Source organism: Penicillium coprophilum, assembly GCF_028826855.1.
Source record: "Penicillium coprophilum strain IBT 35676 chromosome Unknown utg000004l_segment0_segment0, whole genome shotgun sequence".
In the NCBI taxonomy this organism is placed as follows: Eukaryota; Fungi; Ascomycota; class Eurotiomycetes; order Eurotiales; family Aspergillaceae; genus Penicillium; species Penicillium coprophilum.
In genome coordinates this window covers 4,181,830-4,204,188 of record NW_026622723.1, presented here as the reverse complement: position 1 = coordinate 4,204,188, position 22,359 = coordinate 4,181,830, and the positions used below count along the sequence as shown (strand labels likewise).

At 50.1% G+C, this 22,359-nt stretch overlaps 7 protein-coding genes across 7 annotated transcripts; 3 read left to right on the top strand and 4 right to left on the bottom strand.

Annotated features, from left to right (window-relative positions):
• Positions 1–698: 698 nt before the first annotated feature.
• N7500_006032 (uncharacterized protein) lies at positions 699–3,803 on the bottom strand (the record flags this gene model as incomplete). The annotated part of the gene is made up of 4 exons (XM_056677176.1): positions 699–2,230; positions 2,329–3,289; positions 3,394–3,492; positions 3,567–3,803. 4 exons carry the CDS (start codon positions 3,801–3,803, stop codon positions 699–701), a joined length of 2,829 nt encoding a protein of 942 aa, XP_056532176.1.
• Positions 3,804–4,812: 1,009 nt separating this feature from the next.
• N7500_006031 (Lipase secreted) lies at positions 4,813–6,222 on the bottom strand (the record flags this gene model as incomplete). Its single annotated transcript, XM_056677175.1, has 1 exon — positions 4,813–6,222. One exon carries the CDS (start codon positions 6,220–6,222, stop codon positions 4,813–4,815), a length of 1,410 nt encoding a protein of 469 aa, XP_056532175.1.
• Positions 6,223–8,391: 2,169 nt separating this feature from the next.
• N7500_006030 (uncharacterized protein) lies at positions 8,392–8,826 on the top strand (the record flags this gene model as incomplete). Its single annotated transcript, XM_056677174.1, has 1 exon — positions 8,392–8,826. The coding sequence occupies one exon, from the start codon at positions 8,392–8,394 to the stop codon at positions 8,824–8,826; it is 435 nt and encodes a 144-aa protein (XP_056532174.1).
• Positions 8,827–9,628: 802 nt separating this feature from the next.
• Positions 9,629–11,529, top strand: N7500_006029 (uncharacterized protein; the record flags this gene model as incomplete). Its single annotated transcript, XM_056677173.1, has 7 exons — positions 9,629–9,892; positions 9,958–10,026; positions 10,082–10,219; positions 10,266–10,513; positions 10,622–10,781; positions 10,872–11,134; positions 11,196–11,529. The coding sequence occupies 7 exons, from the start codon at positions 9,629–9,631 to the stop codon at positions 11,527–11,529; spliced, it is 1,476 nt and encodes a 491-aa protein (XP_056532173.1).
• A 1,026-nt stretch (positions 11,530–12,555) lies between these two features.
• Positions 12,556–17,457, top strand: N7500_006028 (BTB domain and ankyrin repeat protein; the record flags this gene model as incomplete). Its single annotated transcript, XM_056677172.1, has 1 exon — positions 12,556–17,457. The coding sequence occupies one exon, from the start codon at positions 12,556–12,558 to the stop codon at positions 17,455–17,457; it is 4,902 nt and encodes a 1,633-aa protein (XP_056532172.1).
• A 398-nt stretch (positions 17,458–17,855) lies between these two features.
• N7500_006027 (cytochrome P450) lies at positions 17,856–19,711 on the bottom strand (the record flags this gene model as incomplete). The annotated part of the gene is made up of 4 exons (XM_056677171.1): positions 17,856–17,912; positions 17,975–19,054; positions 19,124–19,321; positions 19,388–19,711. The coding sequence occupies 4 exons, from the start codon at positions 19,709–19,711 to the stop codon at positions 17,856–17,858; spliced, it is 1,659 nt and encodes a 552-aa protein (XP_056532171.1).
• Positions 19,712–20,018: 307 nt separating this feature from the next.
• N7500_006026 (uncharacterized protein) lies at positions 20,019–21,891 on the bottom strand (the record flags this gene model as incomplete). The annotated part of the gene is given in 2 exon segments (XM_056677170.1): positions 20,019–21,007; positions 21,018–21,891. 2 exon segments carry the CDS (start codon positions 21,889–21,891, stop codon positions 20,019–20,021), a joined length of 1,863 nt encoding a protein of 620 aa, XP_056532170.1.
• Positions 21,892–22,359: the final 468 nt, after the last annotated feature.

The window sequence follows — 22,359 nt, the reverse complement described above, 5'->3', positions numbered from 1 at the left end:
ACCCGTTATGAGACTGTCGATATATTTTTCCAACCTAGAGCCATACTAACAAACAAGATTGTCTTCATGTCACGCGCGTCTACAGATAAATGATTATGATCTCAACCTCCCTAACCGATCAAACAATTCATCTGCGGCGTTTAGAGGCCCTGGTCGTTCAGTTGGTATTCTGTTCACTAGTCACAGCCTGGTACAATTATCGCAACGGACACAAATGTTTCAATTTTTTTAATAGATAGTTTAGCTCTACCAAGTCAAAACCGCCAACATCATCAAATAGATCAAGAATCATATAGTCGTAAGAAAAAGCGTCGGTCGCCAAAAAAAACCATCAGGTCGTATCAATCATGCAGGGGAAGATGCTAGATTAGCAAAGCAAATCCCAGAACTTCGAAAATGGAAAGTGAAGTGAAAGTGAAGAAAAAAGAACAAGAAAGAGATAAACAAGACGCCCAGAACGAAACAATAAGACCCAATCTCTATGCACATCGCACGAACAATCTGTGATTGGAGTGTTCAGTCTATGAAATCACTGGCAGCCAACCGCGCAAGTAGTAAGTGGTTGAAAATCAAAACAAGGACCAATTGCCTAAGAGAACCGCACTGTTATAAGATAGATGTTTGGAAGGTAGGCGAGGGAGGTTGAGATAGAATAGAAAACCAAAAGCATCAATAAAATGACCATGTATACTTATACTTCACGACCAAACATGGAAGCCCGGGAGCCCTGCTCCCCGTCTCCCACTACCACGCCGGGACCCAGCGGCTGATTCAGCCCCACCGTGATTCCCATGTCTACCTTCATCAAGGCTGCGCCGCGAGGCGCCGAAATCACTCATGGCGAAAAGCAGCGGCTCGTCGTCATCTGGAGCTTGTGCGGACAGCGTCCGACCCGTGCCTGGTCGCTGTGCAGAGCCTCGACGGATCTCTAACGTGGAGTTTCCGCTGTTGCTTCCGCTGGCGTTGCCATCGCGGTCCTGGTCACGTTCCGCCAGATGCGGGGCGAGATTAGCGCCCCGGGCGAGGCTGCTCGATGCCGAGCTGAGGGAATGCCCACCTGAGTAGCCGCGGCCACGGGAGCTGGCGAATCGGGGCTGGTAGACATGGGGGTTGGAGGAGACTGAGGCGCTGGTTGGTCCAGACATCTGCCCGCGGAGGGATGCACTGTCCCGATACGGGCCCGTGGCAGAGCCTGATGGGCCACTTGGGTCCTCAGCCGGTGATTGTTGGTTTTTCTGGGACTCGTTCTGCCGTTGAGTAGCGCTCGGAGCGGTGTTTGAGGGCTCGTCGGCCCCCAGACTGAGGCTGCGCATGCCGAATGGGAAGATTTCATCATCTTCGCTTGTAACTATCGGCCGGCGCAGAGCTGCAGAGCTCGAGCGACGGTAGTTAGGGTCGAAAATCCGCGGCGATGTTGGGATATCGATAGCACCTGCGGTAGAGGAAGGTCCTCGCGTAGTTTCCATGCCAGGATGTTCTTCCAGCGGCGAGTCGTGCTGTATACGAGGGATTCTTGAGCGGTGGTCGGTTTCGATATCATCCGCAACGCTGTTCGAACTCAGCCGAGAGCGGATAGCAGGAGTGTGGGGAGTATGAGGAGATATGGGTTTCCCAGGAGAAGAAGCTGTGGAGATGGAGGTGCCCGCAACCATTGGCGGGACTCCTGATAGTTGCTTGCTCGAAGAAATGGAAGACCGATGCATATGCATAGACTGTGACATCGAGTCGGACAACGCGGCATTGGAATCTCGCATACCGCGGAAGCGGGCCAGGGCTGCTGCAGTGGGGTTCGGCTGCCTAGAGCCAGGCTGAATAGATGCGGAGGTAGATGAATTCATTAGGTCCTTCTTCGAATCAAGCATCTTTAAGAAATCTGATATATTCTCGTCATCTGCATGAATGGATTCCGCACTCGTGCCTGTAGCTTCTGTGAGTAGGCCGGACCCGGGTTGTGCATTGGATGATGTCGCACTGGCTCGGCCACTGGAGTTGTCGTCTTCCAGTCTGTTTGCCCCCGCAGAAAGGCGACCTCGTCGGTGACTGAAGGAACTGCTGTACCGGGATATCGGAGCAGGTTTGGGGGATGCGGAATTAGAGAATGATATAGCTTGCTCGGAGGCAATGGTTATAGGTCTGCGCGCTGAAGCAGCAGAAGAAGGGGGTGGCATAACACGCGAATCGGCAGACGTTCCTGTGGGCATGCGTGAAGACAAGTTACGGGGAGACACACCTAAGGGAGAGTCTGCTAAAGCTGGGGAAGCAGAAAGAGGGGGGCTTTGAAGGGCTGGAATGAAATGGAAGGACGGCGTGGAAAGCTTGAGCCTCCACCTTCGCCAGCAATCTGCGCAGCGCGTCCTGAAGGAACGACTTTGGCAGGGGGAAGGAGTCTCTTAGGTGAGTCGGTCGGGGATGGAGACCCCGCGCCCGAATCTCTCATTGCACGAAGTGCTGATATAGGACTTGCACCTGTTGTTGGGCCAACCTGATGGAAGGTCGAGAGGCTGCCGTATGCACGTGTGCAATCTGGATTTTCAACGGTCCTCCTCTCCACTGGCACAGAACCAACTTCAGGATTTGGGCGGTTGGTATCATCTGAAGGCAACGATGGCCGAAAGATCTCGTCGTCGGCTCCCATGAATCGCGAGCTCAGGAGCGCTTCCGAGTCGTCAACGCGGAAATCGCAGTTCGTCCGATACGTGACTTGAACTGAAAAGGGACCTGCGGGCGACTCTGTGACCCCAAAGCCGTAGGTGTCAACCACTTTTTCGCTTCCCTCACTCAACGGGGCTGTCAAATGATCCAGCGAGAGGTCATCAGGAGCAGCGCTTCCATCTACCACACGGTACTTGATTTGGAGAGCCGGACTCTGCCGCAACTTTTTGTTGCGTTTAGAGAATCTCCATGCAGGCAAGAATTTGGAGTAGGTAAATAAGGATCGGAAGAGCACAATGCTTTTCTTATACACAGTCGGCAAAATAGAGCCCAAATCCGCCGGAAGCCTACTTGAGGACTCTCCCAACTCGATTCTCCACCGCTCCAATATAATCTCGTCATTTTTCGATTGGTAGGGCTTTGCACGGGTGCCCGCAAGCGCCGCGAGCGATTCGCGCACATCCCAACGCTTCCCATTCTCATCAAGAATCACCAAACTTTGATTATTTGTGAGACCCTTTGTGTCTAGGTATGTTTCAATAACGAGGGGTGGTGGTCGATTGTCCGTTGCATCGCATGTTCTCCAAGGTCGTAGGGGTTCCCGAAGGGCATCTGTATCGTCTAATTCAACATTGAACTAAAGCGACCGAAATAGAATTAGCTTCTGTCACTTTTATATGGTTGACCGTGGTTGACCGTTCCAAAAAGCATCCCAAACCCGACCATGAGATGGAAACATACCCAGCGGTTGACTCTTGGGGACTCAGAGCCCTTGTTATAGGAGGGAGGCAGTACAACTCGTGAGTGCAGGATAATCAAAGCAGCTTTTGTATGATAATTCTGTTGAACCAAAGATTAGCCATCAACAAGCCATCCTGATAAGCCCATTGGAGGGGCGATCTGAGCGACGATACCGATATTATTTGATTTAACCGGGTCAGGGCCTCCTTTCCCAGTGCCGCACTCCTCCCCTGCTCAGACGGCTGAGGCCCCGGCTCTATCCCCAGCCCCCTTGTAGAATTAGATCCCATCTCGACGGTTGGGGAGCTCGGGGCGGTTTCTTGTTCTTTGCGGTCATCCCGAGCTGTCGGTCTGAGGGGGAAGTTTGGCGCCGGAGAGGGCACCGCCGATGATCGGGGATGTTGATGCATGATGGGCGCCTAGTTGTGGACGCGTGATTAGCGACCATGAACACGCATGTGAAGAAGAGGAATGGTCTTACCCTGGAGCGGAAGTGCTGTAGATTCAGTGTTATCACCGCCGGAATCTGTTATCAGGAACGCAATCGGGCAGCGATGGTTCCAGTACTGAGGGCCATGCTAACAGGCGATGAGAACGATATCTTCTAAGGACGTTCCTGAATCTGAGACGCTAAATGATTCACGATAAGACAATGGATGCCCAGCATGTGGTCTAGGGTTGTCTCCGGCCTGGGACCTTCGGAGCAAGTCTAGAGCTTCTCCGCACGGGCAAATGCAGTTGAGAGGAAATGGCCGGGTGAGGCGTAGGGAAACGAGAGATATATGAGAAAGTGAAACAGAAATGATAAACAAGATGGATGTGGAGGGAAAGAGAGAGAGGGAGAGAGAGAAGGGGTGTAATAATGAAGATAGTTCATCTGTGACGCACATCCGGTGACTCGACAGGTCTCGAGTGTCCTAGTCAGCCTAGAACGCCACGCAGATGATGTAAACACGGGGATTTGCTGCCTATATTCTATATATTCTAGGCTCTTGTTCATTTATATCTTGCTCTTTAGATTTAGGTAGAGAATTGTTGTACAAAACACGGTCGCAAGGATACCTAGACAAGGGTACCCTGGAACAGATAAGCACTGATCACGACTTACAAGGCGTGATATATTCACATCCATATGGATGTGTGTACATATTAAGTATCAAGGGCAGCTGATACTGATATAAATATCTACGTATTTTATATTCGGATCTTCCTACGTTTCCCCATATTTCATTGGAGCATGGTGTATATCTGATCCAACGTCATAACTTCATTCGATTATAAACATTATGTATTGAAAGAGTTATATACTTCAGAGTTGAATGACCAAAACAAAAAGATTGTCAGAAAGCAACCTATAATGTGCGTTATATAAATCCTCAGCACTCATTGTGGCCAATATTTATTGATGTCCGCATGAGCTTAAAGGTTGGTATTGAGCACATTGACGGGGTCGGCCTTCAACTTTGAGTCTTGATCACCCAGATGGAACAGCGCATCAATGAGCTTCACCAGAATAGGCTCAAGGTTGGCACCAAGAGCAAGCGGGTTGAGAACACTGCCAAGCTCAGTATTCTTGGGGCAGCCAGCCTTGGTCGTCCCAGCAAAGGCATTCTGGACAAACTTGATGGCATCCGGGATGGCGATGATTTCAGTGGTCGCGTGACCACCGCTGGCGTAAGTAGTAAGCTTGACGTTCGCATCCCAGTTGCACCAGGAGTCAGCCATCTTTTTGGCGTCGTCGTAGGGGATGACTTCATCCTTTTTGGCGTGGTACACAAAGGTTGGTGCCGTCGGAGTCTCGTCCTTGTTGACACCCATAGTATTGTGCCCCAACACCGACTGAATGACCGGGTCCAAGATGAAAGCATCGCCCAGACTTTGGAAGCTAGTGTCAAGGATCGATTTCTCGAAGAATGCTAAGAGATCCCCAGTGGCGCATTCTGAGGAGGCGGTATCGAGTGCCTTTTGACCTTCTGGGGTTATGATCTTTTTGATGAACGGGATCAGCTCGGCACCGTAGGCACTTGGCTTCGAGAGACCAGCAATCGCTGCGGGGAGGAAGCCACTGAAGGCTGTATTGTCAAGCTGATACATTGTGCCGGTGAGGTTTGAGGGAGTTCCACCCTGCACCCAGCCCTTGATGTTCAGCTCCGACGCGTACTTGGGCTGCAGAGAGGCTGCCCAGCCGGTAGCAATGGCACCACCCGAATAGCCGACACCGACAACCATGGGTTTAGCGGCGAGACCCAAGGTTTTGAAGTTCTCCACGGCACGGATACCATCCAATACACCCATGCCTGCGAGGCGACCAGGTCCAAAGGCAGCCTCGGGGCCCTCATAGTCGGGAGAAGCGACGATATAACCGAGAGCAAGGTAGATCTGAATGATCAATAACTCGACCGAAGAGATCAAGCTGTCCTGAGGCGCACCGAGCTGGTAGCCATAGCTAGGCTGGCATTTCGTCGCAGAGCTATCATAGGCCGTGGCGAAGGAGACCAAACGATCGAGCTTAGCGTTCTTCGGTTTGAAGACCGTAGTGACTGTTGCGATGGCCGAGCCATCAATTGCAGTTGTGCGGTAAAGCAGCTGATAGGCTTCCACGTCAATCGGGACGAGGCCGAAGAACGCGGCATTGATCTTGCGTTGGCTCAGGATTGTCCCAGGCGCCTTGGATGCGAAGTCGGCAGCCGGCTGATAGAACGGATCCGCATCGGGAGGCTGGACCGTGGTGCGAGGGACGGGAGACGCAGGCAGTGCGGAGGCAATCGACGTGAATGCCATCATGCCAACCAGGGCAAGGCGCGCCATGCGCGCAATAGACAATGCCATCTTACTGCTCTATTTATGAGAGTCAGGGTTGTGATGCTGCTGCTGCACGAGAAAAGGGAGGATGATCTTCACATTATATACTTAGATCTATACATGACAGGTCTCATCCTGTGAATGTGATTGATATCTATTACCGAGGCTGGTGAATATGGCGATGATCATCACCTAGTCCCCGAAGATGGAATTACCTACTCCGGCCGAGACATAGCTGTCTAACGCTCTGCAGATCCCCATATTAATATGTTACTTCTACATCATTAGCCCCCAGAATGAACACAAGAATTAGCAGATTGTTCTATGAGGAAACTTTTCAGAGACAGACTCATCTGTTTACCTCTTTCTTCTTGTTCAACATCGAGATGAAAGCTGAAGTCCAACATTCTTTCAACCTGGAGGATCGACACCAGCCCCGCACGAACTTGTTTCCTGTCTGATCAGGCACATCTAATGCAATGATCCGAGGATATCCCGAGGCAGATGAGACATTATGGCGGAGAAAGCCCCTTCTGCAATGGATACGTCGTGGATACGCGTTGGGTCAGAATAAGCACATCTGTCTTCGTATCCCTATACGGTGCACCGCTTGAATTCGGCGTTTTATTAGCGTTACCCCTCATTATGCGGAGGATATCTTGCAAGAAGCAGGTACTTGCATAACGTGCTGCCGTTAACTTTGTCATTGGCGCTCCACATAAAAGGGCTTGGGTTGCATTCTTCGTGTTAATATAGGACGTTGAGAGGCAGATGACCAGTTCCCGTTTTGGTAAGGGCGGTGCCTAGTCAGAAGTGTAAGTTAGAATGGGATATAAGACCGATTGGGTAGAAGAGATAGATGCACAAAGTATACGTTTCTCATGGTCTAAGGATTTTCACAACTCACAATATACTATAAGGTTATACCCGGATGTCTGAGTCCCCGGTCCTTTCTCATGGTTTCTCCCCTTAAGACGGAGTAGTTCTCCCTATTGACCCGTAAGACCCCAGAATGACGGCTGGGGAGGCGCTAGTTTCACCCCACAGTTGATCATCCCAGCTCTTCTAGAACTTTAGGTTCAGGCACTTGTCTAGGTACTTTGTCAGCTTTTTTATGCGCCTTGGACAAATTTGTAATCTTGACAGACCCCAAGACTTTCGTCCTGTTCTTCTATTTTCCTCAACACCGTTCAGTGGTCGAAATCATGAGCTTTTCTCTTGATTTTTGCAGTGAAGAACCGTTTAGTGGAGAAGCTGGGGCTGATTCTTTGTTTAGCATGGAGTAAATCACCTACTCCCTACTCCGTCCTCCGTACTGTGACCTACATTGCAGAACATCCGGCGGTGTTCCGGATTCTCGGCTCGATCTGTGAAGCCGAGAAAGTTTGCTAGTCATCGATAGTTGTCGAACTGCGGTAGTCCGAGACATGGCTCCACCTTCGTGTGAAGAGCTTTTGAGTTTGAACGCCGTGATATCTGACCTAGTCCTATCGTAGACAGCTACCCGCTAACGATGTTACTATCGAGATCACTTATTATCTATTACGCTGCTTGCTTTTCCCGGATATTCACTCTGAGGTTTATTCGTTGCTCAATTGGCAAGTTTATCTGTGGGATCAATTAAACAAAAGTTGTGTTAGGTCATAGATAAGTTGAAAACACAGAATATTGTAACATGGGGCTGTGGCGCAACGGTAGCGCGTGCGACTCCAGTTCGCAAGGTTATCCGTTCAAATCGGGTCAGCCTCATTTTTTTGTCTACTTATCAAGTAGATAATGCGCAGTTGCCAAATCCTTTTTTTTCTCCCTTCAAAGGGGGCCTCTAGGCTGAGCAATTGGTGCCTTGCCTCACAAGCAAGGTGCTGACATACAGGTGTAGTCTTTGGAGCTTATCCTCATTCCGAGGTGAAGTCGGACTTTTGACACAACGAAACGGGTCTCTTTGTTAATAGTAAAGGCCATTGTGGCAGGAAAAGTTCTTTTACTTTTCTCTCTCTCTTTATTCCATGCAAGACTCGATATATTACAGGTCAGATGTTATCATATAAACCTCTTCTGCCCTTTCGTACTGTCATAACTCGGTGCTATCAACAAATAGAGCACTGTCTTTTGAAGAACACGAGACTATTTAACAGAACGCAGGCCTGTCTTGCCAAAGGTCAGATTTCAGCTTTATCTACCATACTAATCGGCGAGATGCGTGTGCAGGCGAGTCCCTTCGTAACCGAAAAGCACCATATTCCGGATCCTCGCGACGATGGGAAGGGATACTGCTGGGTCAGTGTTATACTCCCACCGGAGGTGAAAAATGGTACCTATAGCGATGAAGAGATTATGCTCTTTGTAATCAAAAAGTGCAAAGCTGGTCGAACGGCGATGACCCATCAACCACTGCATGGGCTGGGGGACCATTGTATCTCGCTGCCAGTCAAGTGGAATACACCTAGGCAGAATATGCGTGCGGTTCGAGATCAAGCTGCAGCTCTGGCGTCATGGTGGTTTGTCCAAATTCAGCAAAAGAGGGTAACTATTAACCAGAAGATGCTTATTGATGACCGTACCACAGAAGAAACCAAAAGAATATTGGATGTGATCCCTCTCGAGTGGGAAAAACCCGACTATTCAAATTAGAGAAATGGTCCGCAAATTCTTGTTCTGTCAGTATCTCCAGGTGGGCCAGTAAGATGGGAAGTGTGAACAAGTTTTGTATCTGCTATCACATTCAATAAACTCAATATATCAATATATCAAATGACGAGCTTAGTTAGAGGGTTGAAAGGAACACAATTTGGTCATTCAAACTAGTAGATGGGTAACTGGATACCTAGGTAGGCACGGTGTCGCCTCTAACGAATTTTGTCACCAAACATCTTCCTGGTAGCACACGCTCGGTGATGATGTAGATGCCCTAATACGAGATAGATATATACGTAGCCTCCGACGTACGATTATGTCTTAATCGCAAATAATTGCGTGCGTTGAGATACGACGGTAGACATGACTGAGTCTGCTTCAAGCACACGGTGGTATATGTATTTGAGACGTGAAAAGATGTAATTCGAATAGTGCCGTGAAGCTCATATTTCACACATTGATATTCGACACACCGAGCGTGCGAAAAATAATTCAGAATACTTCCCAAGGACGCCATATTTGAATTCCCAAAGGGATCTGAGGAACCTTATCGAAGGGTATGCATAGTGAAGATATCTTTCATCCAAACTTGGTAGTTCAAAAAGGCACATATAGAGGATGAGAGTTGGATTCTGGGAGGTTACTAGAACATAAACCTGATTCAACTCCCACTTCTTTCTGTTCATATCATCTTCTTCTCCCCTCCTTCATCCCTATTTTCTTCTCTCTTCCTCACCCATTCAGCAGAACAATCCAAACCAAATCTTCTAGCTTTCACCTATCCTCACTCGCCAGAAATATGGCGGTTGTCTCTACTCCAAAGTTGCTAGGCCAAGGGCTCGGTGACCCAGTGTTGCTGAATAAGATTGATCGGCTCCTAGCTTGCAACCTCTCTGAATACGTTAACTTGCCTCAGCTTGTTGTGGTGGGAGACCAGTTTAGTGGGAAAAGCTCTGTTCTTGAGGGTCTTACAAAATTGCCGTTTCCCAGAGACAGCGGGCTGTGCACACGATTTGCTACTCATATCATCTTTCGGCGCACCAGAGCCGACACGAAAAGAAGCGTGAGTGCGATCTCGAGGGAAGTCGCACACAGGGTGTATTTACCAAACCTGATTTGGTGGATAAGGGTGCCGAGGAAAATGTCATCGACTTGGTGGAAGGCAAAACCCCTTCCTTGAAGCTTGGCTGGATTGTTGTGCGGAATGCCGGTCAGCAACAGCTACGTGACCAGAGCTCTGACCGAGATTTAGTCGAGGTCCAATTCTTCCGCGAAGATTACCCATGGAATGGACCTTCCGAGAGACAAAGTTGGCATTGCTGGCCTCAAGATTCGCCTGCAAGATGTGCAAACCACCCAAATTCGTCGCCAGTTCCCCAAGGCATGTCACGTCATCTTACTAGTTTTTCAACAGATCTGGCTACCTACATATGAAGATGCGCACCGAGGTGGGCCAAAAGTTGAAGGCCATGGAGCAGGATCTCTATGCTCTTGGTACCGAGCGAGGTAATCCAGAGCGGCAGAGAAGCTTTATACTCGACATTGTAACGAAGTTTCAAGATATTGTCTCGCAGGCCATGGCAACTTCGTATGGCACACATGAACTGTTTGAGAGATATCCAGATGCTCGACTTGCAACCATAGTCAGAAACCGCATGGATATTTTCAAGTCCGACATGGAAAAGTATGGATTCGAGTACAAATTTCTTCATTGGGTAACAGGAGCCCAGCAGCCAAATTCAGTGCAAGTTGGGCCTGAGCCCGTTCCTGAGACTGAATCTGAACCTTGCAGTGACGGCAACAATAACGGAAATGGTGATGGCGAGGACGATGGGAGGGTCGATGAGGTTCCTGTTCGTAAGAACATGAATGCTTCAGATCACTGTGGCGCCATTGATGGTACTCTCTTCGAACAGGAGCATATGAAAAAGCCAACAGGTGATAGCATCCTAGTATAGATCGAGGACCAATATCGCGCTTCACGTGGATTCGAAATGGGAACATTCCAGACGTCGCTACTGAGCACCATAATGAACAAGCAGTCTGGAAAATGGACCGAACTCGCACTCGGATATGTCAGCGATGTGATTGATATCATGCATACATTCATTCTCGAAGTCCTTCTATTTATCTGTCCCGAGGAGCAAATCCGCGACAAGTTAGTGAGTGTTCCCGTTGACGAACTCTCCAAGAGATACAGGGAAGCAATGGACCAAACCCGGATGGTTCTCGACGTCGAGCGCATGAACCTGATGACGCTGGACAATAAATTTCAAGAAACCCTCGAGATGACTCAAAAGAGAAGGTGTGTTTGACTCCCGCGTTCAATCTATGGGTAGAATACTATGCTAAAACTATCATACCAGCCACCGAGAGCAGTATGAGATCATAAAGGGCATGAGCAAAGCCCCAATGAGCAACACCCAACGGACCATTCGTTACATTCATGATATTCTGGCGGCTTACTATGCAGTGGCATCCAGGCGGTTCGTTGATAATATCTGTATGCAAGCCACCGGCTGCTGTCTGCTCACCGGACCACGCAAACCGCTTGGACTTTCCTCGCCCCAATTTGTTGCGGACCTGACGGAAGACCAGCTAGCTGATATTGCGGGGGAAAATGCAGCACTGAGCCGGAGACGCACGCAACTGAAGAAAGGGATTCAGGACCTGGAGACTGGTCGAAAGATCACGATGTAGATCTGATTCGGTACCGACTGTCCAAGTCACCACGCAATTTCTACATGAGAAAACGGAAATGAAATGGAATATCATACATGCCTAGCTCGTAAATGCATAATAGCGCATCCTATCAGGTCCCCACGGGTCTGCCCTGGTTGACCCTCGCCTCTCGTCCGGGGGCATGGAGGGACATGCGCGTCGTTATTGGTCAAATGGGCTCCTTGGAGGACGATAACGTCCATATAGACATAGTATAGTATGGACATGCATAGTATGGACGGTTTTATTGGCTTTCCTCCAAACTACTTCTCCTTGAACGAATACTTCTACCATGGAAGCTAATTTTTCATTATAATCCCTGGGAAGAATTGTAAGTCTATGAGCTTTAGATGTCCACAGTATTGAAATCATACTCTTGACTTGATAAATCGACGCTTTAATACATATTTTCTATACTTGCTTGTGATTAAATTGCTAAATACTTCACCCCAGAGACATATTATAACTCATTTATAGCAATTAGAGGAGTCCGAAACGACCCAGAGTCATTGATGAAGATTTACAGCTGCGTACTGGATATGACCATGTATGTGCTTTTTACCCGCACGCCGTTGTCGTCAACTGTGCGGGCGGACCCACGGATGACATCGAGGGTCAACCGGCCGGATTTCTGACAAGTGCGACCCCCAGGAGATCTTGCTTTTCCCAACCATCTAGACATCCCGAGGCATACATCTCCCATCTCCCAACCTGCTCACCCTTCGTTCCTCTTCCAAATTTTCGAGTTGCCCCGCCAAAGCACTTTCGCCACACGCGCATACTCCGAGCCCACAATCGATTTCGCGTCAAATCCGCTCCATAAAAATTGTGATACCGAGATCGAGATCGCGTCGACCTATATAGCGTCGGCAATTCTTATCCTTTCCCCTGAACCGGAGCTCTCTTAACACCCAGCCTCCCCCGTCGCGGTTCACCCCACTGTGGTGACGGCGACGCTCAGATTGGGTCTGATAAGAGATTCGGCGCGTCGACCACTCCGGGCACATGAGTAACAGACTTTGGGAGTGTTTCATTCAAGATGATGTCGAGCGGTTCCAGCGGTTTCTGGCGAACGCGACGTTCGCGGGGCCGCGAGCTGCAGGAGGCTCCGGGGGTCCCTCTGGAGCTGCGACAAACCCATCATCAAAGGCTGGAAGCCCCGGGTCCATGATCGCCTCGTCTCCGAATCCACCGAGAAGTAAGAAGAATCTTGAGTCATCACTTGGGGCCTCTGTGCCTGACCGGGTGGCCTTCTCGCGCGGGAGCGCGACTTTGTCGCGCGCCGATGTTAATGCCCGCGATCATTACGGCCGCACACTGCTGCATCATGTCGCTTCGTCCACGAAACCTACGGCCTCAAAATTCGCACGCGCTTTATTGGATGTTCCGCTCGTCGATATCTATGCGCAGGATTGGGAGAGTGGATGGACCGCTTTGCACCGGGCTCTTTACGCCGGGAACGCCACAATTGCTCTGGCGCTCATGGTGCGTGACGTGCAGGACATGACGAACTTCAGTAAAGGTGGAAATACGAGCCATCCGAGTGGTGGTCTGATCAAGATCAAAGACCGTGAGGGTTGCAGTCCCTTTGACGTCTTCGGGGCGACCATTAGAGCCCGGGACATCAAGCATCTCTCTGAAGACTGGCCGACCTCAGGTCTTGATGACGATGCCCTGGGAAGCGATGCTGCTTCCAATGCTGCTGCTTCGAACTTTGGAGATGACGGAGAAGACGGGTTATACGCTCCTAGGACTGCCCTGAAAGGGGCTGTGAATATTTCCGCCGATGAAATCTTTACATTAGGAAGCAACAAAAATCTGAACCTTGGTCTAGGAGACCAGGATGACAGACAATTTCCTGAGCGCATTACGTTGAAGCGGCCCGAGCATCTTTTGCATCGATTTTACCGTGAATACCAAGAGAAATTGGAACATCTAGGGCTTGAGGGTAGCGTTCCCAAGAGCCAATCCACCGGGCTGCCTACTCTGATCACAAACAAACCAATGAGGTTCCAAGACATTATCATGTCAAAGCTACATACCGCTATCATCACTGATGACCCTGAGGCTAATCTGTTCATGTGTGGATTTGGACCTGGAGGGCGCTTAGGAACAGGAGATGAGTCGACGCGTTTCACCTTTGCTTGTATTGAAACGGGTGGACTAGAGGGCAAGAAAGTCGTATCGGCTGCTCTGGGTCAAGATCATAGCCTGGCAATCACAGAGCAGGGCGAGATTTTCAGCTGGGGAAGCAACAAGTTCGGACAACTTGGCTATGGCTTGCCGAGAACTAGCAACAAAAACGATATACCCATACAGACGACTCCTCGTCAGATCTTCAACCCGTTCAAGAAAGAAACAATCATAGGCGCAGCAGCTTCGTCTATCCACTCGGTGGTCTTCAGTACCTCAGGCCTCTATACGTTTGGCAAGAACGAAGGTCAACTTGGCTTGGTTGACTCCGATGCTCGTTCGCTTGAGGTACAGACGACACCACGGCGCGTTGGAGCATCCCTTTTCAATTGTCCAATCAAGATGGTGGCCGCCATCGACCGTGCTACGTCTGTGCTTCTGCAGAACCACGAAGTCTGGGTATTCTCGTCATATGGTTATTCAAAGCTTTCATTCCCACTGGAGGTGAGCTCAAGATTTATCAGGGATAGTTTCATGGTAACCCGATACGACAAGACTGCAAATCGTGTCGTCAAGATTGTATGTGGAGGCAACACTATATGTGCATTATCCAGCTCAGGTGATGTGTTCACTGTTCAAGCCAACAAGTCCGATAACTCTTCGGCTTCAACGTCCACAACCAATCCTGTAAAAATTCGGAATTCGTTAGCCACTCCTGTTCGAGCATGGTCCGTTAAGAAATCGTACATGGCAGCAAGCGATGTTGATGTTGGGCAAGACGGTTCGATCATCATTTGTACAACATCTGGATCTGCGTGGAGAAAAGAACGACGGACCAAGAATAAGGAGGGAGCCTCGAAAGATTACAAGTTTGCCCGCATACCCGGTCTCTCACGGGCAGTGGCAGTGCGAAGCAACGCCTTCGGGGCATACGCTGTCGCTCAACGTGATTGTGAAGTGACAAGAGAACAAATTCATGTCGAGCAAAGCAGACTTTGGGATGATATGTTGCCGTTGTCCCCATTTACAATGCCAGGTCTGGAAGAGTTAGACTCTATCCTCGATGATGACGCTCAGAATATTCCCCTTATACTTTCCTCCGGAAAAAGTATACAAAGAGCCATACTTTCATCCTCAGATATTGAAAGCCAATTTCTTTCTGTACGGACCGAGGGGACTGTTTGGGTAACTAGCTCCCTATCTGACTCTTGTATTCCCGTGCACGAGTTTCTTATAGCTGGCCGCAGTCAAATCTTGGGAAAGGCATTGGCCGAATTCCGGCAATCATACTATTCATCCGTCCCAGATGTATTTGATATTGAATACGGGAAGGACGGACATCCTCAGATCTGCCTCCAAGGTGTTGATTTCTTGACCGTTATGAATGTGGTCTTTTTCCTTTACACAGACGGCACTCTCGATGTTTGGCGCCTAGCAAGGAGCTCGTCCGCAAACTCGGCCCGTTTCCGGCAAGTTCGCACCGAAGTCATGCGGGTTTCAACGCAACTAGGCCTGTCAGCGCTGGAGCGGGCAGCACGTCTAATGGTCGAGCCACAAAGAAGCCTGAAAATGGATATGGCTCATGCCATCAACGACCCATTCTTATTTAACAGCGCAGATGTGATTGTGCAGCTGAAAGGCGATACAATTAAAGTGCACAGCCAAGTTGTGTGTCAGAGATGTCCATTCTTTGACACCCTTTTCCATGGTTATGCGGGTGGAAGGTGGCTTGATTCACGCAAAGCAGACCCAAATCAGAGTGTGCATGTCGATTTGAAGCACATTGATCGCTCTACATTTGAATTCGTCATGCGTTACCTGTATGCCGATACAGAGGAACGGCTGTTTGATGAAGTCCGAACCAATGATCTTGATGACTTCGTTGACTTGCTGCTGGATGTAATGTTCGTGGCAAATGAGTTGATGATCGACCGACTATCTCAAGTGTGTCAGAAGATGCTCGGTCGTTTTGTCACAACGCGCAATGTGTGCTATCTGCTCAATTCCATCGCCCCCTGCTGTGTCACAGAGTTCAAGGATGCCGCCCTGGAATATATTTGTCTCAATCTCGAGGCCATGCTCGCTAATAGATATCTTGAAGATTTGGATACTACCCTCCTTCGGGAGTTGGATCTGATCTGCCGCGAGAATCAGTTAGCATGCTGGCCCATATCCCGTGGGCGCAATTCTGAGGAGTACGTCTTCGAGAAATATCCCGAGATTGTCAGCTCTGTGGAAGCAGATAAGCAACGAAGGATTGATGCCATGGCTTTGCAGTCCCGCCTTGGTCGTCTCGAAACTTACGATGCACGAGCCCGGCAAGCGCCTAACGAGAAGGTTACTTCATCTCCTTCTTTGCGCAAAGCAAAGACCAGTGTATCTGGAGAGTCACCAAATGTTGGTGGTAGCCCAATGCTGAAGCCGAGGCAGTCGGCTGGGGATCTCATGTTTCAAATGGACGATGAAGCGCCTATGTCTCCTAGTGCTTCGAAGGGCAAGGGTGCTATGCGTGGACTTCAATTCACTGAAGGCATACCTGAAAACCGATCATACTCTGATTTCCCAGCTATGGGGGCAGGCGTCCCAGATGTCGAGTCCTTGAACGATCTCAGTTTCTTGAAGAATCAGATGTCTTCCCCGCAAGACCCACTACTAGCACAGTCCCCGTCTGAATACAGGGCAGTCGTCCAGAATCGGAAACAAGCCATGGCATCATCATCTAGTCCCTCTTCTGGACCATGGACTTCACCAAAGATTTCGAGCTCCAAAAAGGATATCAAAGACATCATAGGAGAAGCATCACAGTCCCGGGTATCAAATCTCACGCTGGGAATGGCAGATCGACGCGAAAGTAGCGGTAGCTTCGTACCCAAAATCTCCCAGAAGGAAAGAAAGAGACTTCAGCAACAACAGATACAAGAACAGCTGGCTGCCCAACAGAAAGCGAAGGATAAACCACAGAACCCCTGGCAAAAGCCAGCACCTTCTCCAGCGTCGCTTCCTCAGCCCGATCCTTTGCCAGGCCAAAGCGTTCCAACTCCTGAAGCGGGTAAATCACCTCAAAGGTCCATGACTATGCGGCAGACTGTGGCTGGCACCCCGCCGCCAAAGTCAAAGCCAGTGGCTACACCTATGCAAACACCACGCCGCAGTGTGTCAAGTAACCCACGACCCTCATCCCATTCGAAACCGTCCATGCCAGGACCTTCGACAGCAACCCATAACAATCAAACGACGTCACCACAGCCAGCCATTCAATCAATTCGTCACATCCCACGCCCTGATCCAATAGAGTCACATTCTCTCTCTGGCTCGTACTCTCTGTCGACCATTTTGCTCCAACAACAGACCGAAAAGGAGGCGATTCGTGAAGCAGCCACAGCCAAGCATAAAATGCAAGAGATCCAAGCCGAGCAGGAGTTCCAGCAGTGGTGGGATCAGGAAAGCAAACGTGTCCAAGGACTCGTAGACCCTGAGCCAAATGAACCGAGCTCTGGAAAAGGTGGACGAGGCGGCAAGGCACCTGGCGCTGGCGGTGGCCAGCGGAGGCGTCGAGGCAACAGGAATCCCGGTGATGGATCTACTCCCCAAGATCACAGACGGGTCTCGGCTCCAAGCTCCGGGCATACAACCCCCAAGACGAACCCGAATGGCCAGACCCCAGCCCAGTCTCAAAAACACCTGAATAAGAATCGGGCTGGAGGTGTTGCTGGCAATGCCAATGGTCGTCGTGGAGGTGGCAATCAACGCGGAAGGGGCAAGAGCGATGCATAAAACTATGAGCTCTCATTGGCTTCTCTTATGCTGTTTGATACTCGAGGTGTTGGCCTATTGTACACTTTCGGCTTCTATGAAATGTCCATCGAGATATGATTGCTTGAAATACGATATCAGTGGGTCCTTGCGATCACCCAACATTTGCTCATACCCCTTTGATTCATTCATAATGTTCGGTCTTCTTTTTTTATCAATTTAGAATGTGTTTGGGGAAATTTGGCGGTTGATCAAAGTGCTGGTCACTTCTAAGGACCGATATAAAGCGTGATAGACCATCTATGATTGATACACTACTTTTTTTATAAACGTATAATCGACTTGTCTCTTTCAAGATGCATACTTCAGACGCCTTTTTCCCAGAACCAAACCCAATACTAACAGTATTTCCTCCAGCCCTATGAACGGGCTTCCCAGCGCACAGTCGCCGGCTGCACAGGACGTGAAAAGAGAGACTAGAAAGAAGTCAGCCACATATCCTCATTCACGCAAGCCAAAAGAACTTCGAAAGACTTACTGAATAATCCGTGTCCGGCACTCCCTCCCTCCCCTCAGGATTGAAAAATCTGAACTCCCTCACAAGCGTGGCAACAATAACCTCCAGATTGAGATACGCGAATTTCTCACCGATACAACGATGCCTACCAGCCCCGAACGGCAAATACGGACTGCGCGTTCCCTTGGAGACAGCCCCATACCCGTAATCCACCGTATCAGAAGAATCCTCAACTTCAACCCGACTCTCCCAGCGATGCGGATCCCATCGCAACGGATCACGGAAATGCCGCTCATCTCGTGCCGTAACACCAGGCGAAGAGAGTAGCGTGTGCGAGGGCGGAACAACAAAGTCAGTCCCAGGCACCGGCATCGGATTCTTCACTTTGCGCATGAGCGTGTGGATAGATGAGTGGATACGCAACGTCTCTTTGATCACGTTACGATGCAACGGAAGTTTCTCCATATCCTTGTACTGCAGCGGCGGGAGATCAGCACCCAAGTTCTGGATCTGTTCAGCATACAGCTTCTCCGTCATCTCGGGCTGCGACGCGAGTCGGAGAAGGATCCAGCAGCTAATTGCGGACGACGAGTGTTGGCCCGCCATTAGCAGCGTGATCATCATATGCGCGATCTCTATGTCCGGAATTGGAGTCCCATTCCGGTATACGCAGCGCATTAGATTCGAGATCATGTCTGTGCCTTTGGTTTTATCCCTTCCTTTGTCGTTGTCTTCTGTTCCGGCTTCCCGTCGCGCTTGAATAATGCCCAGATAAATCTCACGCATACGCCCGTGAGCTTTATCCCGCTTGCGGTTGTGGGGCAGTGGTGCCCAGGGGAGCATGAAGTTTATTGGGGTGAAACCGAGGTCAAGGTCATGGAAGAGCTCAGCGAAGTCGGAGGTCATTTTCGAGCGTACTTCTTCGCCTTGGAGAGTGCGGGCTGCCGTGAAGAGGGTTATCTCGGCCATGGCGGCGGCGAGGTCAACGGTGCCAGATTGGCCTTTGAAGTTGGGGGATGATTTGATGTAGGCGCTTGTTTCGTCGGCGATTAGGGGGACGTAAGATTCCAGGGCTTCTTGGCTTAAGCCATATTTGATAAACTATGTTGGGGGAGTTGATTATGAGCTTTGGATACGAGATGTGTGGAGAGTGACCAGAAGCAGATATACCTTCTTTTGCTCCATGAGTTTGGAGTTGGGACAGTCGTAGACTACATCAGATCCGAAGACAGGCGTTGTCAGCTTTCCGTAAATTTCTTCGGCGTTGACATCTTTCAGCTTTCCATTGAGAATGAACTCATTGCCTTCGACTCCGAGGTAAACAGTCGTTTTCTTGCCTAGCAGAATGAAGGTGAAGATGTCGCCGTACTAGGTGTTCTCATTAGTAGGCTGTCTTTCCCTTTGGAAGCATCGAGTGCTACAAGATATACACACCTTTGCACGAGAAGCAAAGAAGAACTGGTACGGATCCATGCCATAAGCGACTGTACTTCCAATGAAAGGAACCCAGTGAAAGACAACCGGTGGTTCTTTTCTGTTGTAGAACACGAATTGGTTGATCACATTGAGGACGACTAACACCAGTATAACTCCAACTGTATAGTATACGATGTGCAGGATTTGACCTGCTACCAATGGGACAAGATCCATAGCTGAAATCGATACGAAATAGAAGTTTGGAGGGTTGCAGTATGAGTTCATGGATATAGTTAGGGTTTTGTAGGACAAATCAGGAGGGCAGGATTGGCGCTTAATCATCAGGTCAGGCCATCGCCCCCTGCCCCGGATCTCACAGCAGCCGGCGCATATCCTGGGGCCACTGTCAGGCAGCCAATTTGTCTTGGGTCTACTGGAAATAGTGGGCGTAGGGGGCTGTGATTACCATGTAAATGTGTGGCATTGGCTAATCATATCAATATAAGAGTGTAGTGCAGAGGACAAAGGTAACTTATGTCCAAACTGATCGCTGGAATGAAAATGAAAACAGAATGCAAACGCCGAACCATAGAGCAAACCGTCATAAAACATAAATGGCGAGAGAAAGAACACGGGGCAAATTCATGGATTAGCCAGGGATGGCGACCTCTCGGCTCTCCCACATCCGGCGGATCAGCATGGCGCTGTCGTTAATCTGGAATGCTTCGTCATTTTCACCGCTCAGGTCACGCGGAGCTTCGGCTGAAGTGGAGAGGATGCGATGAGATGGATCGTTGGACTTGGCAGCCTCTGCGGTATTGATAGGTTGATTATCTTTCGCTGGATCTTCAGAAGCGGTGGAGTTTGGATTGCGCAATTGGGGTTTGGACGCAGGACTGGAGCTGAGGCGATTGGGCCGTTTGTTTTGCTGCGCCAGGGGCAGCGAAGGTGTTGAGGCGACTGATTTGTCGGGAGTTGATCCTTTCTCCGGCTTGTTGGCTCGGATGATGTGACGAAGACGAGCGAAGCTCTGGCCGGTGGGGGACTGAAAACGTCGCACGACCATCAATTCTAGAGACGTTTTCTCGTAGGCCTTGCGGATGTGACGGGCTTCGCTGTCGTGTCCTGCACCACCAGCTCGACCGTCGCCGTTGAGCCCTCTGCCGGCGTCATAAGTGCCATGGCTAGCGGCAATAAACGTTGGGTCAATGGCAGACGGTGGAACTGCTGCGGTCACTCCATGGTTATCAGGGGGAGAGTTATTGAGGGTGGCGGTACGCTGAAGCCATAGCTTCTGTTGTGTGCGAGAAGGCAGGTCAGCACCACGCGGCCGCGCAGGAGACGCGGCCAATTTGGCCGCTGCAGTGTTTGGAGAGGGCGGTGTTTGAGGGTGGTAGTGCGGGAGGAACGACGAGGGGGTATTTGGGTCTGAATCGGTGCGAGAAGATGCCTGCATGCTGTTCTTGTTCAAAATGAACCTCGAGACTCCACCTTCCATGGAGGATGAGGTAGCCTGCGGGTGAGAGCCCGGCATACTGGCCATGCTGGTTGTAGAGAATGTGCGCCGAGCGTTGTCCTGGCCAGCAGCCAGGTTGAGAGATGCACTACTACGCGATGCGGGATTAGGACTCTTGGCTTCTGGCTTCACCATAGCCGAGATAGAGGACATGGCGGGGGGGTGCTTTGGATGAGTGTGTAGGGCTTAGTAGACGAGTTGCTCTGTCGCCTTGTTCTGTGTGCTGACTAGACTCCTCAGCCTCTTCTTCCGAGTCCTGCTGCTTAGCTTCATCATCCTCATCCTCATCTTCATTTCGCTCACCGCGTTCTCGAACAAACTTGGTGGTGATCGACTCGGGGAGACTGGTTGCTCGAGGCATTTGAGGATACGGTCGCTTGACAAAGGTAAGGTGATCGACAAGAACGGTGCTATTGTCTGCACTGGGATTGGATGGTACGACCGAGTTGCGCCTCGTACTTTCGGGTGACTGTGTGGTATCTTCCCACTCAGCCTCGTCGGTCTCATCATCTCCCAGCTCAAAGCCGACCGTCTTTTTCTTTACCGTGCTGGAGGTCGGTCGCTCAGTCACCAAGGCTTTCTTGCCAACAGCTGATGGATTCCGGCGTAATACAGGAGTGGAATAGTTTCTCTTCATGGAAGGATCGGTGGAATGATCACCCACAGTGTTGTCCCAGCGAACGCGTCCACCTTCCTTTGGACTCGCCACTGGAGTTGCGGGGGCCGACTTCTTGCGCTGATGATGCCGCCCAGCAGTCTCAGGACCTAGTTGGAATCGTTGAAGTTTGCTGAAGTTTTTGCCGGTGGAGGGGTTTCGGTGGTGGTTGCGACCAACAACATGGGCGCGGTGAGGTTTATGATGTAGAAGTGTCTTCTGCGTGTGAGACAGCGACAGGTCATTAGGATTGGCGGTGCGCGTGACGACTGCATGGGAGGACACTGCACGGCGACCGAGACCGGGGCGCTTGACAGGGGAAGAAGTATTTGAGGCGTTGGAGGTAGGCATGGCGGCAAGCGAACTGCTCCCAGAGGAGCCACAGGCGGGTAATCAGCTGTGCTCACGGAGCGTAGAATGTGGGGATTGGCCGAGGCAAGTTGGTAAAGAGGTCTCACGGCAGATCGGAGGGCATGCAGGCAAAAGCAATCAAGGCTCAATAGTTGGAAACCGGGTTACACCGGTTTGCACCAGTAATATTATGAAGAATCAGATAGAATTCGAAAAAGAAGAATAGGAGAGAGATCCGAGGCGAATTAGAGAAGTGAAGAAGCGAGAAGGCGATCTCGCTGTCTTCGGCGATTAAGGAGCGGGTAAGAGTAGTGGAATGCCTGAGGCAAATATGACGCTTCTACGGAGTACTCCAGAAGGGGTTATAAATGGAATCTGGGGGAACAAACTAAGGACCTAGTAATAATGATTATCTTTTTCTTAAAAAGTGCCCTTAGGTAGTGCTCTTTCATGTATACTTGAGATCTC